The sequence below is a fragment of the Coregonus clupeaformis genome, chromosome 1, assembly GCF_020615455.1.
Source record: "Coregonus clupeaformis isolate EN_2021a chromosome 1, ASM2061545v1, whole genome shotgun sequence".
Lineage (NCBI taxonomy): Eukaryota > Metazoa > Chordata > Actinopteri > Salmoniformes > Salmonidae > Coregonus > Coregonus clupeaformis.
The window spans coordinates 43,900,631-43,916,173 of record NC_059192.1 but is presented as its reverse complement, the minus strand read 5'-3'; the positions used below and the strand labels follow the sequence as shown (position 1 = coordinate 43,916,173).

The following is a 15,543-nucleotide window of genomic DNA, read 5'->3' as shown; positions in this document are numbered from 1 at the left end:
TACTGCAATAGAGCATGCTGGGAAATATGATAATGATGGGCGTGGTTTTTACAGTTACACCATGCTGGTCAGACCAGCTTGACCAGCTAGACCATGCTGAACCAGCATAGACCAGCATGTACCAGCTTGGTCACCAGCATACCAGCTTCACCAGCAAACCAGCATGAGCTGGTCACCAGCATACCAGTTTCACCAGCAAACCAGCATGAGCTGGTCACCAGCATCACCAGCTTGACCAGGAAGTCAGACAGCCTAACCAGCTAGACTGTGCTGGTCAACACACTCAACAACTACAGACCAGTATCCCTTCTTTCTTTTCTCTCCAAAACTCTTGAGCGTGCCGTCTTTAGCCAACTCTCTTGCTATCTCTCTCAGAATGACCTTCTTGATCCAAACCAGTCAGGTTTCAAGACTGGTCATTCAACTGAGACTGCTCTTCTCTGTGTCACGGAGGCTCTCCGCACTGCTAAAGCTAACTCTCTCTCCTCTGCTCTTGTCCTTCTAGACCTGTCTGCTGCCTTTGATACTGTGAACCATCAGATCCTCCTCTCCACCCTCTACGAGCTGGGCATCTCCGGCGCGGCTCACTCTTGGATTGCGTCCTACCTGACCGGTCGCTCCTACCAAGTGGCGTGGCGAGAATCTGTCTCTGCACCACGTGCTCTCACCACTGGTGTCCCCCAGGGCTCAGTTCTAGGCCCTCAACCTATTCTCTCTATACACAAAGTCACTTGGCTCTGTCATATCCTCACATGGCCTCTCCTATCATTGCTACGCAGACGACACACAATTCATCTTCTCCTTTCCCCCTTCTGATAACCAGGTGGCGAATCGCAGCTCTGCATGTCTGGCAGACATATCAGTGTGGATGACGGATCACCACCTCAAGCTGAACCTCTCGGGGAAGGACTGCCCGCTCCATGATCTCGCCATCACGGTTGACAACTCCGTTGTGTCCTCCTCCCAGAGTGCAAAGAACCTTGGCGTGACCCTGGACAACACCCTGTCGTTTTCCGGCTAACATCAAAGCGGTGACCTGATCCTGTAGGTTCATGCTCTACAACATTCGCAGAGTATGACCCTACCTTACACAGGAAGCGGCACAGGTCCTAATCCAGGCACTTGTCATCTCCCATCTGGATTACTGCAACTTGCTGTTGGCTGGGCTCCCTGCCTGTGCCATTAAACCCCTACAACTGATCCAGAATGCTGCAGCCCGTCTGGTGTTCAACCTTCCCAAGTTCTCTCACATCACCCCGCTCCTCCGCACACTCCACTGGCTTCCAGTTGAAGCCCGCATCTGCTACAAGACCATGGTGCTTGCCAACGGAGCTGTGAGGGGAACGGCACCTCCATACCTTCAGGCTCTGATCAGTCCCTACACCCAAACGAGGGCATTGCGTTCATCCACCTCTGGCCTGCTGGCCCCCCTACCTCTACAGAAGCACAGTTCCCGCTCAGCCCAGTCAAAACTGTTCGCTGCTCTGGCACCCCAATGGTGGAACAAGCTCCCTCACGACGCCAGGACAGCGGAGTCACTGACCACCTTCCGGAGACACTTGAAACCCCACCTCTTTAAGGAATACCTGGGATAGGATAAAAGTAATCCTTCTACCCTCCCCCCCCCCCCCCCCCAAAAAAAAATAAATATAACATGTTTTGTATATATATATTGTAAAGTGGTTGTCCCACTGGCTATCATAAGGTGAATGCACCAATTTGTAAGTCGCTAAATGACGAAAATGTAAATGTAAATGTATGCAGTCTTTTTCAGCATGCAAGGCTCGTGCAAGGCTACTTACTTACTCCACATGAAAAAGGTTGCCGACTCCTGGTCTAGTAGAATCACTTACAGGAATGTAGGCCAACAGAGCGGCTTTCCCACCGGCTCATGCATGTTTGTCTACGTGACCCACCAGCAACTACTCTAATATTGGCACCATTATCACTCACGTAGGTTTTAACGACCTTTGCTTTAGGCAATCTGAGGAACTGAGGGAGGAATACAAAATTATTTTAAACACTCTCGTTAACACAGGGAAGAAAATAATTATCTCTGGCCCCCTCCCATGCTATCGAAGGGGTTCGAATGTTTCAGCCGCCTCATTGCCCTAAACAGGTACCTAAAGGAACTTTGAAGCAACAAGAAGGTCTCCTTTTGCGACAATTTTGACTTGCTGCTGGGAGCAACCAGCAATCTTTAAAAGAGATGGGATTCACCCTATTTTCAGCAACTGTGAACTGTTTTAGACACTGACGGTCTTGGTCTGGTAGTGATCGAGACCTCCCTGTCATAATTAGCAACAGAGGACATGGAAAGCATATTATGTCCCGTAGTGCGGTTAATGTAATTAACCTAATTTATATTCCTCTAACTCCCCTGAATACCATGTCAAGATCGGTTTCTTAAACGTAAGATCTCTAAATTATAAGTTGTTCATATGCAATGATTCTATTACATTAATATTTTCATTCTAACTGAAACCTAAGAAATGTGGAGTAGGTTATGTACATCGGTAGGAAAAAATCCAAAGTAATCAATTTTTAGATTCCATTTTAAGGCAACAAAATGTGAAAACTGTCTCTTGGCACCCTCCTCTTCATTGACATTCAAGGCACTAGAAGCTCATTGGTTTAAGTCTTAATAATGCTAAATATATGCTAATTTATGCATAGTCAATTATTGATATAAAAAATTTAATTATCGATTTCAAAAATGTGTTTCTCTATTGAATCTTATGGGGAATAATTGATATAAAAAGTTATAACTATTGATCATTAACATTTTATATCAACATTTTGAATTTTTTATATCAGTATTTGCTATAAAAATGTGGATTACTGATATTGAAAATTGCATTATTGATAGGAAACTTTTTTTTAAATGATATAAACAATTCAATTAATGTACCTGTATGTTAAAACGGTTTTCCATACTCTACTAGACTACTAAAAGAGGTTATGTCTACTGTTGGCCCCAACATACTGTCTATTGTAAATAGCTGATTGACCTCTGGCTCCTTTCCAGCCTATTTTAAAACTGCTCTGGTCCAACCTCTTCTTAAAATGCACAATCTTGACCCCTCTTCAGTGAGCAATTATAGACCTCTCTCTAAACTTCCTTTTTTTATCCAAGATTTTAGAAACAGTTGTTTTCAAACAATTGGTGGCTTATTTGAGTATGAACAACTTATTTGAAAAATTCCAATCAGGCTTCCGCTCACTTCACACAACGGAAACTGCTTTATTGAAAGTCAGTAATGATCTTGTGGTTGCTGAGGATGCCGGTGAATGCTCTATTCTAGTTGTGGTCCTTTGTAGCTCAGCGGCGCTTGTAACGCCAAGGTAGTGGGTTCGATCCCCGGGACCACCCATACACAAAAAATGTATGCACGCATGACTGTAAGTCGCTTTGGATAAAAGCGTCTGCTAAATGGCATATTATATATATTATTATAGTTATTTTGGATCTCAGTGCCGCTTTTGATACTATTGATCATAATATCTTTGTTGACCGGCTGGAGAGGGGGGTGGGAATCTCAGGAGTTGCCCTCGACTGGTTCAGATCATATCTATGTGGCAGATTTTCTCATTGAGCATGGGTGGTTCAGTATCGTCCCCAGCACCTATTCACTATCCCTTTTGTCATCTAAGAAATAGAGTCAAATATTTTATTTCAGTCACTGATCTGGAAAAAGGTATACATGCTTTTATTTCCTCATGCCTAGATTGCTGTAACTCTTTGTATTCATGTCTCAGTCAGAAATCCCTCCATCATCTACAGTTAATTCCAAATGCTGCAGCTTGGCTTTTTTAGCTTCTTTACACTGGCTACCAGTCACTTTTAGAATAGATTTTAAAAAATGATTAATCACGTTTAAGACTAGGCTTGGTTTAGCCCCATCCTATATCTCTGATATTTTATCTCCCTACAAGCCAAGAAGCAGCCTGAGATCCTCTGGCATGGCACTGTTGACCATTCCAAAGTCTAGGTTGAAAATGAAAGGAGACAGGTCATTTGCCATTAGGGCCCCTAGACTTTGGAATGGTCTGCCAGAGGAGATCAGGCTTGCAGATTCAGTGGCTCTTTTTAAATCTTTGCTGAAGACACACTTTTATAAAGATACTTTTAATGTATGATTTCAATGTATGATTTCAATTAGCTATCTTTTTTCATTATTCTTCTGCATCATGAACTTTACCCAGTACCAGGATATTTTAGCCAAAAACCTGTTTTTCTATGCCAGTAGGCTGAAACTTGGCCGCTGGTGGATTTTCCAGCAAGACAATAACCCCAAGCACACATCAAAATCCACAAAGACATTGTTAATTGAACACAAAATCAACATTTTGCAATGGCCATATCAGTCTCCGGATTTAAAACCCATTGAAAACCTTTGGTTTGAATTGAAGAGGGCAGTCCATAAGCGCAGACGAAGGATATCACGGATCTGGAAGGATTATGTATAGAGGAATGGTCTAAGATCCCTCCCAATGTGATCTCCAACTCATTCAAGATTTTAGAAAAAGGCTCAGTGCCGTTATTGTCACAACTTCCGCCGAGGCTGCCTCCCCTCCTTGTTCGGGCAGGCTTCGGCGTTCGTCGTCACCGGCTTACTAGCCACTGCCACTCCATATATGATCATTCCATTTGTCTTGTCTTGTCAATTACACACACCTGGTTCTTATCCCCTCATTAGTCTGTGTATAAGTGTTCCCTCTGCCCCCCTTGTCCTTGTGGGTGATTGTTATTTGTGAGAGTAGTGTAGCTCGGGGGAGCTACTCTCCCTTTGTGTTGCCGGGGTAGATATTTCCCCTGTGCCTGTATATTGTTGGAGATTCCCGTACCGTGTATTGCCAGGGTAGATAGTTTCCCATGTGCCTGTTTTCGTGTGTCGCTATCCAGCGCATTTGTGTACGACGGAATAAACTCTGTATTCTGTGATTTACCCTCCTGTGCCTGACTCCTTCTATCACACTCAACACAGTTATCCTCGCAAAATGAGGTATTGAAAGGTATTGAAAACAGGGGTGTCAATAATTTTGACCCCTACCTTTTTGTTTCAGTATAAAAAATATAATTGCCAATTTTTTGGAGCATACAATATAGCTCAGTATTTGAAGTAATTTTTCCTCATGTTTATCAAGGGTGTCAATAATTCCGGACCACACTGTACATCTCCACACTTTTTAGATGTGTTCCTCCTTGCAGAGAAACCTCCCATGTGCTGTAGTTCAATCATGCTCTTTGATATTTCACCAGACATCCCTGGTCTTTAACCCTAGTGCTCCCAGGATATTAGGATTTAGTTTAATTACTTATATCTCATCTCCACAGCCACAGGTTGAACTGACATTCATTAGCACAAATAACACTTGTGAGTGATGTATGTTGAAGTGGAATAATGAGTGAATCATCAGCCTGATGAGGAGTGAAGAGAGACTGGTGATTACATAGCTAATGCTGTGGAAAGGAACAGGGGAAGGGGAACCGAGCACCACTCCCATGTGGCAAGTGTGTGTGTGTGTGTGTGTGTGTGTGTGTGTGTGTGTGTGTGTGTGTGTGTGTAGTCAGTCAGGGAGAAGTGAAAGTCATTATGAAACAGATGTCTCCATAGGCTCCCAGTAAGCTCTGCTTAATAAGGCATGGAGGAACTCTTCATCACCAAGCCACCAACCTCCTACACACAAAGCCCCAATGGAAGTTTGAGATCGGATCAGCGGTAGTCAGATACACTATGCTTCCATACAGCATCTCTCAAGTATTCCCTAACTCCAAGTTTTTTTTTTTTTTTTTCACCTTTATTTAACCAGGTAAACCAGTTGAGAACAAGTTCTCATTTACAACTGCGACCTGGCCAAGATAAAGCAAAGCAGTGCGATAAAAACAACAACACAGAGTTACATATGGGGTAAAACAAAACAAAGTCAAAAATACAACAGAAATACATATATATACAGTGTGTGCAAATGTAGCAAGTTATGGAGGTAAGGCAATAAATAGGCTATAGTGCAAAATAATTACAATTAGTATTAACACTGGAATGATAGATGTGCAAGAGATGATGTGCAAATAGAGATACTGGGGTACAAATGAGCAAAATAAATAACAATATAGGGATGAGGTAGTTGGGCGGGCTAATTTCAGATGGGCTGTGTACAGGTGCAGTGATCGGTAAGGTGCTCTGACAACTGATGCTTAAAGTTAGTGAGGGAGATAAGTGTCTCCAGCTTCAGAGATTTTTGCAATTTGTTCCAGTCATTGGCAGCAGAGAACTGGAAGGAATGGCGGCCAAAGGAGGTGTTGGCTTTGGGGATGACCAGTGAGATATACCTGCTGGAGCGCAGACTACGGGTGGGTGTTGCTATGGTGACCAATGAGCTAAGATAAGGCGGGGATTTGCCTAGCAGTGATTTATAGATGGCCTGGAGCCAGTGGGTTTGGCGACGAATATGTAGTGAGGACCAGCCAACAAGAGCGTACAGGTCACAGTGGTGGGTAGTATATGGGGCTTTTGGAGACAAAATGGATGGCACTGTGATAGACTACATCCAATTTGCTGAGTAGAGTGTTGGAGGCTATTTTGTAAATGACATCGCCGAAGTCAAGGATCGGTAGGATAGTCAGTTTTACGAGGGCATGTTTGGCAGCATGAGTAAAGGAGGCTTTGTTGCGAAATAGGAAACCGATTCTAGATTTAACTTTGGATTGGAGATTCTTAATGTGAGTCTGGAAGGAGAGTTTACAGTCTAACCAGACACCTAGATATTTGTAGTTGTCCACATACTCTAGGTCAGACCCGTCGAGAGTAGTGATTCTAGTCGGGTGGGCGGGTGCAAGCAGCGTTCGGTTGAAGAGCATGCATTTAGTTTTACTAGTGTTTAAGAGCAGTTGGAGGCTACTGAAGGAGTGTTGTATGGCATTGAAGCTCGTTTGGAGGTTTGTTAACACAGTGTCCAATGAAGGGCCAGATGTATACAAAATGGTGTCGTCTGCGTAGAGGTGGATCTGAGAGTCACCAGCAGCAAGAGTGACGTCATTGATATACACAGAGAAAAGAGTCGGCCCAAGAATTGAACCCTGTGGCACCCCCATAGAGACTGCCATAGGTCCAGACAACAGGCCCTCCGATTTGACACATTGAACTCTATCTGAGAAGTAGTTGGTGAACCAGGCGAGGCAGTCATTTGAGAAACCAAGGCTATTTAGTCTGCCAATAAGAATGCGGTGGTTGACACAGTCGAAAGCCTTGGCCAAGTCAATGAAAACGGCTGCACAGTACTGTCTATTATCGATCGCGGTTATAATATCGTTTAGGACCTTGAGCGTGGCTGAAGTGCACCCATGACCAGCTCGGAAACCGGATTGCATAGCGGAGAAGGTACGGTGGGATTCGAAATGGTCGGTGATCTGTTTGTTGACTTCGCTTTCAAAAACTTTTGAAAGGCAGGGCAGGATGGATAGGGGTCTGTAACAGTTTGGATCTAGAGTGTCACCCCCTTTGAAGAGGGGGATGACCGCGGCAGCTTTCCAATCTCTGGGGATCTCAGACATTACGAAAGAGAGATTGAACAGGCTAGTAATAGGGGTTGCGACAATTTCGGCGGCTAGTTTTAGAAAGAAAGGGTCCAGATTGTCTAGCCCAGATGATTTGTAGGGGTCCAGATTTTGCAGCTCTTTCAGAACATCAGCTGTCTGGATTTGTGTGAAGGAGAAGCGGGGGGGGCATGGGCAAGTTGCAGCGGAGGGTGCAGAGCTGGTGGCCGGGGTAGTGGTAGCCAGGTGGAAAGCATGGCCAGCCGTAGCAAAATGCTTGTTGAAATTCTCGATTATTGTAGATTTATCGGTGGTGATAGTGTTTCCTAGCCTCAGTGCAGTGGGCAGCTGGGAGGAAGTGCTCTTATTTTCCATGGACTTTACAGTGTCCCAAAACTTTTTGGAGTTAGTGCTACAGGATGCAAATTTCTGTTTGAAAAAGTTAGCCTTTGCTTTCCTAACTGCTTGTGTATATTGGTTCCTAACTTCCCTGAAAAGTTGCATATCGCGGGGGCTATTTGATGCTAATGCAGTACGCCACAGGATGTTTTTGTGCTGGTCAAGGGCAGTCAAGTCTGAGGAGAACCAGGGGCTATATCTGTTCTTAGTTCTGTATTTTTTGAATGGGGCATGTTTATTTAAGATTGAGAGGAAATTACTTTTAAAGAACAACCAGGCATCCTCTACTGACGGAATGAGATCTATATCCATCCAGGATACCTGGGCCAGGTCAATTAGGAAGGCCTGCTCGCTGAAGTGTTTTTGGGAGCGTTTGACAGTGATGAGGGGTGGTCGTTTGACCGCGGACCCGTTACAGACGCAGGCAATGAGGCAGTGATCGCTGAGATCCTGGTTGAAGACAGCGGAGGTGTATTTAGAGGGTAAGTTAGTCAGGATGATATCTATGAGGGTACCCATGTTTACGGATTTAGGGTTGTACCTGGTAGGTTCGTTGATAATTTGTGTGAGATTGAGGGCATCTAGTTTAGATTGTAGGATGGCCGGGGTGTTAAGCATATCCCAATTTAGGTTGTAGTGTATTGAGATTATGATGGTGTTAATAGTTTTTCATGAAGAAATGGAAGGTTGTTTATGTTAGTATCAAAAGGGAATGTTTTAGTGTAACGCCACATACAACAGACAGGAAGTGTGTTGTAGACAGGGGAGACTGGTGATTGGCCAGAAGAGGGAGCATCTTTTTGCATTGTTTATAAATAGGGGCTAGACTACAGAAAGGGCAGAGCAGCCATTCTGAGGCGTCGCTCTCCAGGTGTCATGTCACCTGTCACTTATGCTAAAGCTTGTGATCTGAATAAACCTTATGATCAACTTTCAGTATGAGCGGACTCCTTTGTTCATCAGCAATAATTGCCACCACTCACTCGATACGACAAGGTCACCAAGCAGTACGAACTCTGAGGATAGATGGGGGGCAATCAATTCACATATGGAGTCCAGGGCACAGCTGGGGGCTGAGGGGGGTCTGTAGCAAGCGGCAACAGTGAGAGATTTATTTCTGGAAAGGTGGATTTTTAGAAGTAGAAGCTCAAACTGTTTGGGCACAGACCTGGATAGTATGATAGAGCTCTGCAGGCTATCTCTACAGTAGATTGCAACTCCACCCCCTTTGGCAGTTCTATCTAGACGGAAAATGTTATAGTTGGGGCCTTCCTAAGCCAGGATTCAGACACTGCTAGAACATCAGGGTTGGCGGAGTGTGCTAACGCAGTGAATAACTCAAACTTAGGAAGGAGGCTTCTGATATTTGAGGAACTTTAACTTTTTTTGAAGTGCTTTCGATCACCTTGAACTGTCAGCAAAACAGCCCTCACAGTGATCATAAAGACTAAATTACACACTGGCAGAGAGTATTAAATACTGTTAGCGAGATTTATCTGAAAACTTATTTTTTAATACAAATGTTTGTGAGAAGGCGGCATTGTTATTGTGTAGCTAAACGTTACCGCACACAAAGCAATGGCAAACTGCAGTATTAAGGCTAGTTTATACTTGGTCTAACGACACGTCTGTAGACAATTAGAATGCAACAAGTGTCGCTGGTCATTCCTGTGGAATGTCTGTAGACCGTCGCTGCGACTGTCAGTTTCCTTGTCGCACAGACATGAAAAAAGTATCTGCGGCTGTGCAACATCCGTTGTCGTGGTTGCCGGATTGCTACAGCAACCAGAACAAATCCTCTTGTGACAAGATGATGCAGGAGTTCTAAAATTCTCTGATAGAATGACCTTTTATTTTGTCACACTGTGACAGTAAGCTATTTTCTGTAAACTTGCCATTACCTTGTAAATAATTATGTTGTTGTGGGTTTCTTTTCCTTTAATAATGAGTAAAAAGTAGCTAAAATTAATAAGTTGTCAGCTATACTCTGGTCATTATTTTAACTGGCTAGCCAGCTAGCTAGCTAACTAGCTAGCAACGAACCAAAACATTGTTTAGAAAATTGCTTTTAGTTGCCTGGCTGCTGGGTTGACATTTACTGAATTCATTTTTAAACGTATGGGTTTATTGGTGTTGTCTACAGACATGTCGATAGACAGACTGTAAACCAGCCTTTACCCTTCCTCACAGCCTGTCTGAAAACTTGTGCCTCCAAACACCCCCTACCTCTTTCCCCTGGCATTGGCCACCAGCTGCCCGATGGCCAGATGGCATGGGGACAGATCCATTATTGTTGGTGAGAAGCTTTACGTCAAGTGCCCATCTCAGTGTGGAGTGCCTAGCCTCAGGGTCAGCCCATGCCAGCATGTGCCAGTCCTCGTGGGCACCTCAGCTGTTCTGCCTTCATCATGGCCTACCTGCAGATGCTTCTCATTTGTAGGTTAATTTATCTGATTGGGGCCAGCGTCGGTGCATTGGTGTGTGAAGACCCCAGTCAGAGCAGAACTGGTTGGGATGGATGCTTTGTGGGAGCAATGAGGGTGTAATAGCCTCACAAAGACAGAGATAGGGACATGCAATTGAGTAAGAAGGTGTGCTTGTATGGGTGTGTGTGCTGTTTTTACTTACTGTGAATATCTTGTTGTGATTTTCCGTGGTTGTCCGTCTCTGACATGCGTATTGAGAAACATTGGCCACAGCAGTGGGTGGAGAACAGTCTGTCACTGTGTTCTGTATACAAAAACAAAAAATAGATTTTGAATTAATCTGAAAAACTTGTTCCAGTGGGAGTGATGTTCACCAGCAATCCAATGACAAGTCACAGCATCAGTCGGAGTTTCTGAATCATACAAAATGTGACAAAAGGGGGTTTCAAAAGTTACATGAAATTGTTAGGAGTTCTGAAAGCTGAACCACAATAAAGGAGGTTGAGAATACCCCAGTCCCAATGTCACCAAGGCAACAGTCTAATGGCACTCATCACACAGTCTGGTGGCATCCAAATCCATTACTCCAGCTAACCTGTAACACATCAAGAATTCTGCAAACCCATAATCCAATTTGCCTCTTGTAAATTGCTGTTTCATTCCCTCAGAAGAAATTGTCCATTTGTAATGTATCAAAAGGATGTAATATTAATGTTCTCGCAGAAAATTAGTGTCTGTGAAAATTACCTGGGGAATTCTTTGGCGGTTCAGGCACACTGTGACAGAGAAGAATTGTAAGGAAGTAATGCCACCATGCTGTGTTGACAGAGATACTTTTAAAGAAGGAACAGGGGTGTTAAAAGAAAGATAATGAAAAAGTGCTTGGCATCTCTCAGGTTCTCTCACACTGGATGGCTGAACCAATCAGTAAGGAATAAAAAAAATGTCATCAGTTATTCCCTCGCCAGAGGGGTCTCCTGTTCTAAAAAAAATGCATTGAATAGCTCTAAATACATTTCAGGGCACCAGATCTTCTGCCAATCAAAAGTACTTATTTTTTTACTTTTCTGCCTTTGTGGTAGTTTGAGACCAAATAGAGAAGAACCTAGCATTCTACAGCTGCACCAAAATTCTACAGCTGCACCATCGAGAGCATCCTGACTGGTTGCATCACCGCCTGGTATGGCAACTGCTTGGCCTCCGACCGCAAGGCACTACAGAGGGTACTGCGTACGGCCCAGTACATCACTGGGGCCAAGCTTCCTGCCATCCAGGACCTCTATATCAGGCGGTGTCAGAGGAAGGCCTTCAAAATTGTCAAAGACTCCAGTCACCCTAGTCATAGACTGTTCTCCCTGCTACCGCATGGCAAGCAGTACCGGAGTGGCAAGTCTAGATCCAAAAGACTTCTCAACAGCTTCTACCCCCAAGCCATAAGACTCCTGAACAGCTAATCATGGCTACCCAGACTATTTGCACTGCCCCCCCCCCACCCCCACCCCATCTTTTTACGCTGCTGCTACTCTGTTAATTATTTATGCATAGTCACTTTAACTCTACTCACATGTACATATTACTTCAACTACCTCAACTAGCCGGTGCCCCTGCACATTGACTCTGCACCGGTACCCCCCTGTATATATAGCCTCCCTACTGTTATTTTATTTTACTTCTGCTCTTTTTTTCTCAACACTTTTTTGTTGTTGTTTTATTTTACTTTTTTAAATTAAAAATAAATGCACTGTTGGTTAAGGGCTGTAAGTAAGCATTTCACTGTAATGTCTGCACCTGTTGTATTCGGCGCATGCGGCCAATAAAATTTGATTTGATTTGATTTGTATGCTCCATGGTGTATGGTCCCTTATGGCCTTCTCTCCCCAAGGCTCATCTCCCCTGCTAAACTCAGAGAGGATCTATTTACGAAATCGCCACATTTAAAAGGCTGCTGAATTCATACAGTGGACACATATGCTCCACAGTCTAGATCCTTTCACAGATATATGTGGGCCATCTGATGCTAGTGGGAGAGGTGAGTGATGCTGGACCCCAGATGCCCACTCCTCTGATTAACTGTGAACACTTGTGTGTGGGTCTACACAGACAGACAGGGGCTGTCTGTTCAGGTTAATGGTATCCACACAGACAGAGAGGTGTGTTCAGGCAAGTTAATGAAATCCTTGTGGGCCGCCAACCAGGGTTAGGGGTCACAGAGGCATCCACTCCTACGGGTGGCACTAGCCCTTCCTTAACAGAAGATTGATGACAGCCACCGCACAGGGACAACACGTGTCTCTGTGTTCACAGGCCTTACGCATATCTCTCCAATCTTGCAACCATTCCCTCAATCTCTCACTCACTGTTTCCTCTCTCCTCATTCTCACCAGCCCATCACCTATTCCACATCCCACTCCACTTACGCAAAACAGCCACTGTAGGATGGAAAGCCGTTTTAACATATATTCATTGAATTTTTTATATCAATAGTTGTATTTTATTATATCAATAATTACAATCGGACGATGCTCATTCACGCTGCTTGTTCTGTGGGTAAGCGAATACTCCTACCATTGTCTCTCCCAAGAATCTTTGAGTCTAGTATTAGCCATGCTACAAGCTTGTTGTGAGCTAAAATGAGTTCGCAAAAACAACCCACACCCCGCCTCCCAAAAACAAGCTCTGCCAGTGAAATTGCAAACACACACAAGCAACACACACTTGGTCACACATGCACCAGTACGATAAACAGAGAGAAAGCAGAAAACTTGCTCACTGTATGGATCCTGGCTGCACTTTACTAAACGAGCAGGAGATTACCAACTCAAGGGCGAATGTCACCAGCCAGACCGCATTCAAAACCATGTCTGAGGATTTCGCAATCTTCCAAACATCACTTGACAAGCTATCTTCCAAAGGAGACTACCTCGAAAACCAATCGAGGAGCAATAACATTTTAATCGATGGAATTGAGGACATAAAGACTGAAACTTGGCATGACACAGAAGTCAAGGCCAATAAACTCCTGGCAGATCAACTCAAACTGGACCCTAAACACATCGAGATGGAGAGGGCGCATAAGAAGGGCACTTTCTTCCCCGATGGTCGGCCCAGCTCTATAGCGGTGAAACTGCTCAGGTTCAAAGACAAGGAGGAGATTCTCATTCTCAGGAGAGCCAAGTGCCTGAAGGGAACCAAAATCTTCATCAATGAAGACTTCTCCAAAAAGGTACACCTCAAAAGAAAGGAACTGCTGCCACGACTTGAAGAACAAAAAAAAAAGGCTACATCGTATACCTGAAGTATGACTAGCTGTCTTTGACCCCCCCTCTCGTAGGCCTATGGCAAGTGACTCGGTTATAGTCAACTGATTTGACACACACACACACACACACACACACACTGTATTTATTCTACTTTATTCATGTGTTTCACCTAACCTCATGACCAAAAAGACACATTGCTCTAAATGTCATAACCCTCTGAAGTCTTCAGTGGTGTTATGTGGACTGTGTCAATGTGCATTCCATAGGAAGTGCACCCCTATTGATAAAACTAACACAAATGTATGGTTGTATTGGACATGTGAGGCATGCACTTCTATGTTTCCGTTCCATTCTCTGGATGATTTCGACTGTGTATCTCTCTTAGTTGGGCAGGATATGTGTCACGAACGTCGTATGAAGGAGTGGACCAAAGCGCAGCGTTAGTAGCGAACATACTTGCTTTATTTAATTAAAGCATACACACGAAATAACAAAACAATAAACGACTCGTGAAGTCCTCAGTGACAATGACCGAACACGGAACAAAAACCCACAAACACAAAGTGAAACACAGACAGTTAAATATGGCTCCCAATCAGAGACAACCAGCACACAGCTGACACTCGTTGCCTCTGATTGGGAGTCACTCAGTCAAACATAGAAATAAACAACCTAGAACACCCAACATAGAAACAGAACACATAGAATGAACACACCCTGGCTCAACATAATGAGTCCCAGAGCCAGGGTGTGACAGTACCCCCCCCTAAAGGCGCGGACTGCGACCGCGCCTCAACAAAACCCAAACAGGGGAGGGCTGAGTGGGCATTCCTCCTCGGAGGCGGCTCCGGCTCCGGGCTTGACCACCACCCTTCCATAATTCCCCCGTAGCGCCCCTGGTCCGGTCTGACCCCGCTGGCTGGATCTGGACTGGACATCGACGGAGCGGATTGCTTACGCTCCGTTGTGGAGCAGCTGATCAGGCACCGGACTGACGACGCGCACCCCTGGCTTGGCGCGTGAGGCAGGAACGGACCGGACCTGGCTGACGATGCGCCCCCCTGGCTTGGTGCGTGGAGCAGCAACGGACCGGACCGGGCTGACGATACGCACCCCTGGCTTGGTGCGTGGAGCCGGAACGGGCCTCACCGGGCTGACGACTCGCACCCTTGGCTTGATGCGTGGAGCAGCGACGGGCCGGACCTGGCTGACGACTCGCACCCCGGGCTTGGTGCGAGTAGCAGGAACGGGCTGAACCAGGCTGACGACTCGCACCCCTGACTTGGTGCGAGTGGCAGGAACGGGCTGGACCAGGCTGACGACTCGCACCCCTGGCTTGGTGCGAGTGGCAGGAACGGGCTGAACCAGGCTGACGACTCGCACCCCTGGCTTGGTGCGTGGAGCAGGGACAGGCCGGGCTGGGCTGGCGACGCACACCGTAGGCTTGGTGCGTGGAGCAGGGACAGGCCGGGCTGGGCTGGCGACGCACACCGTAGGCTTGGTGCGTGGAGCAGGGACAGGCCGGGCTGGGCTGGCGACGCACACCGTAGGCTTGGTGCGTGGAGCAGGAACAGGCCGGGCTGGGCTGGCGACGCACACCGTAGGTTTGGTGCGAGTGGCAGGAACAGGCCGGGTCGGGCTGGCGACGCACACCGTAGGCTTGGTGCGTGGAGCAGGAACAGGCCGAACCGTACTGGGAACACACACCACTGGCCTTAAACGGGGATCAGGAACGGGCCGGACCGGACTGGCAATACACCTCAGTACCTCTCGCCGTGCCTCTACAACTTCCTTCCTTCCTCTCGCCAATGGCTCCCGTAACCCGGTGGCCTTCTCTCCTCGTCTCCCATTTCGCCCTGTGGCAGCCTCCTGCTGCCCAGTCGCCCATGCCGTGTGCCCCCCTAAAAAATTATTGGGGGGT

The 15,543-nt window shown here is 45.8% G+C and overlaps 1 protein-coding gene across 2 annotated transcripts in view; it reads right to left on the bottom strand.

Annotated features, from left to right (window-relative positions):
* Positions 1 to 15,543, bottom strand: part of LOC121569188 (DNA nucleotidylexotransferase) — a 221,706-nt gene that overhangs the window by 186,737 nt on the left and 19,426 nt on the right. For both annotated transcript variants that reach the window (XM_041879938.2, XM_041879949.2), the window contains exon 3: positions 10,565 to 10,666. In XM_041879938.2, coding sequence (XP_041735872.1) covers positions 10,565 to 10,666 — 102 coding nt within the window. The remainder of the gene's footprint in view (positions 1 to 10,564; positions 10,667 to 15,543) is intronic.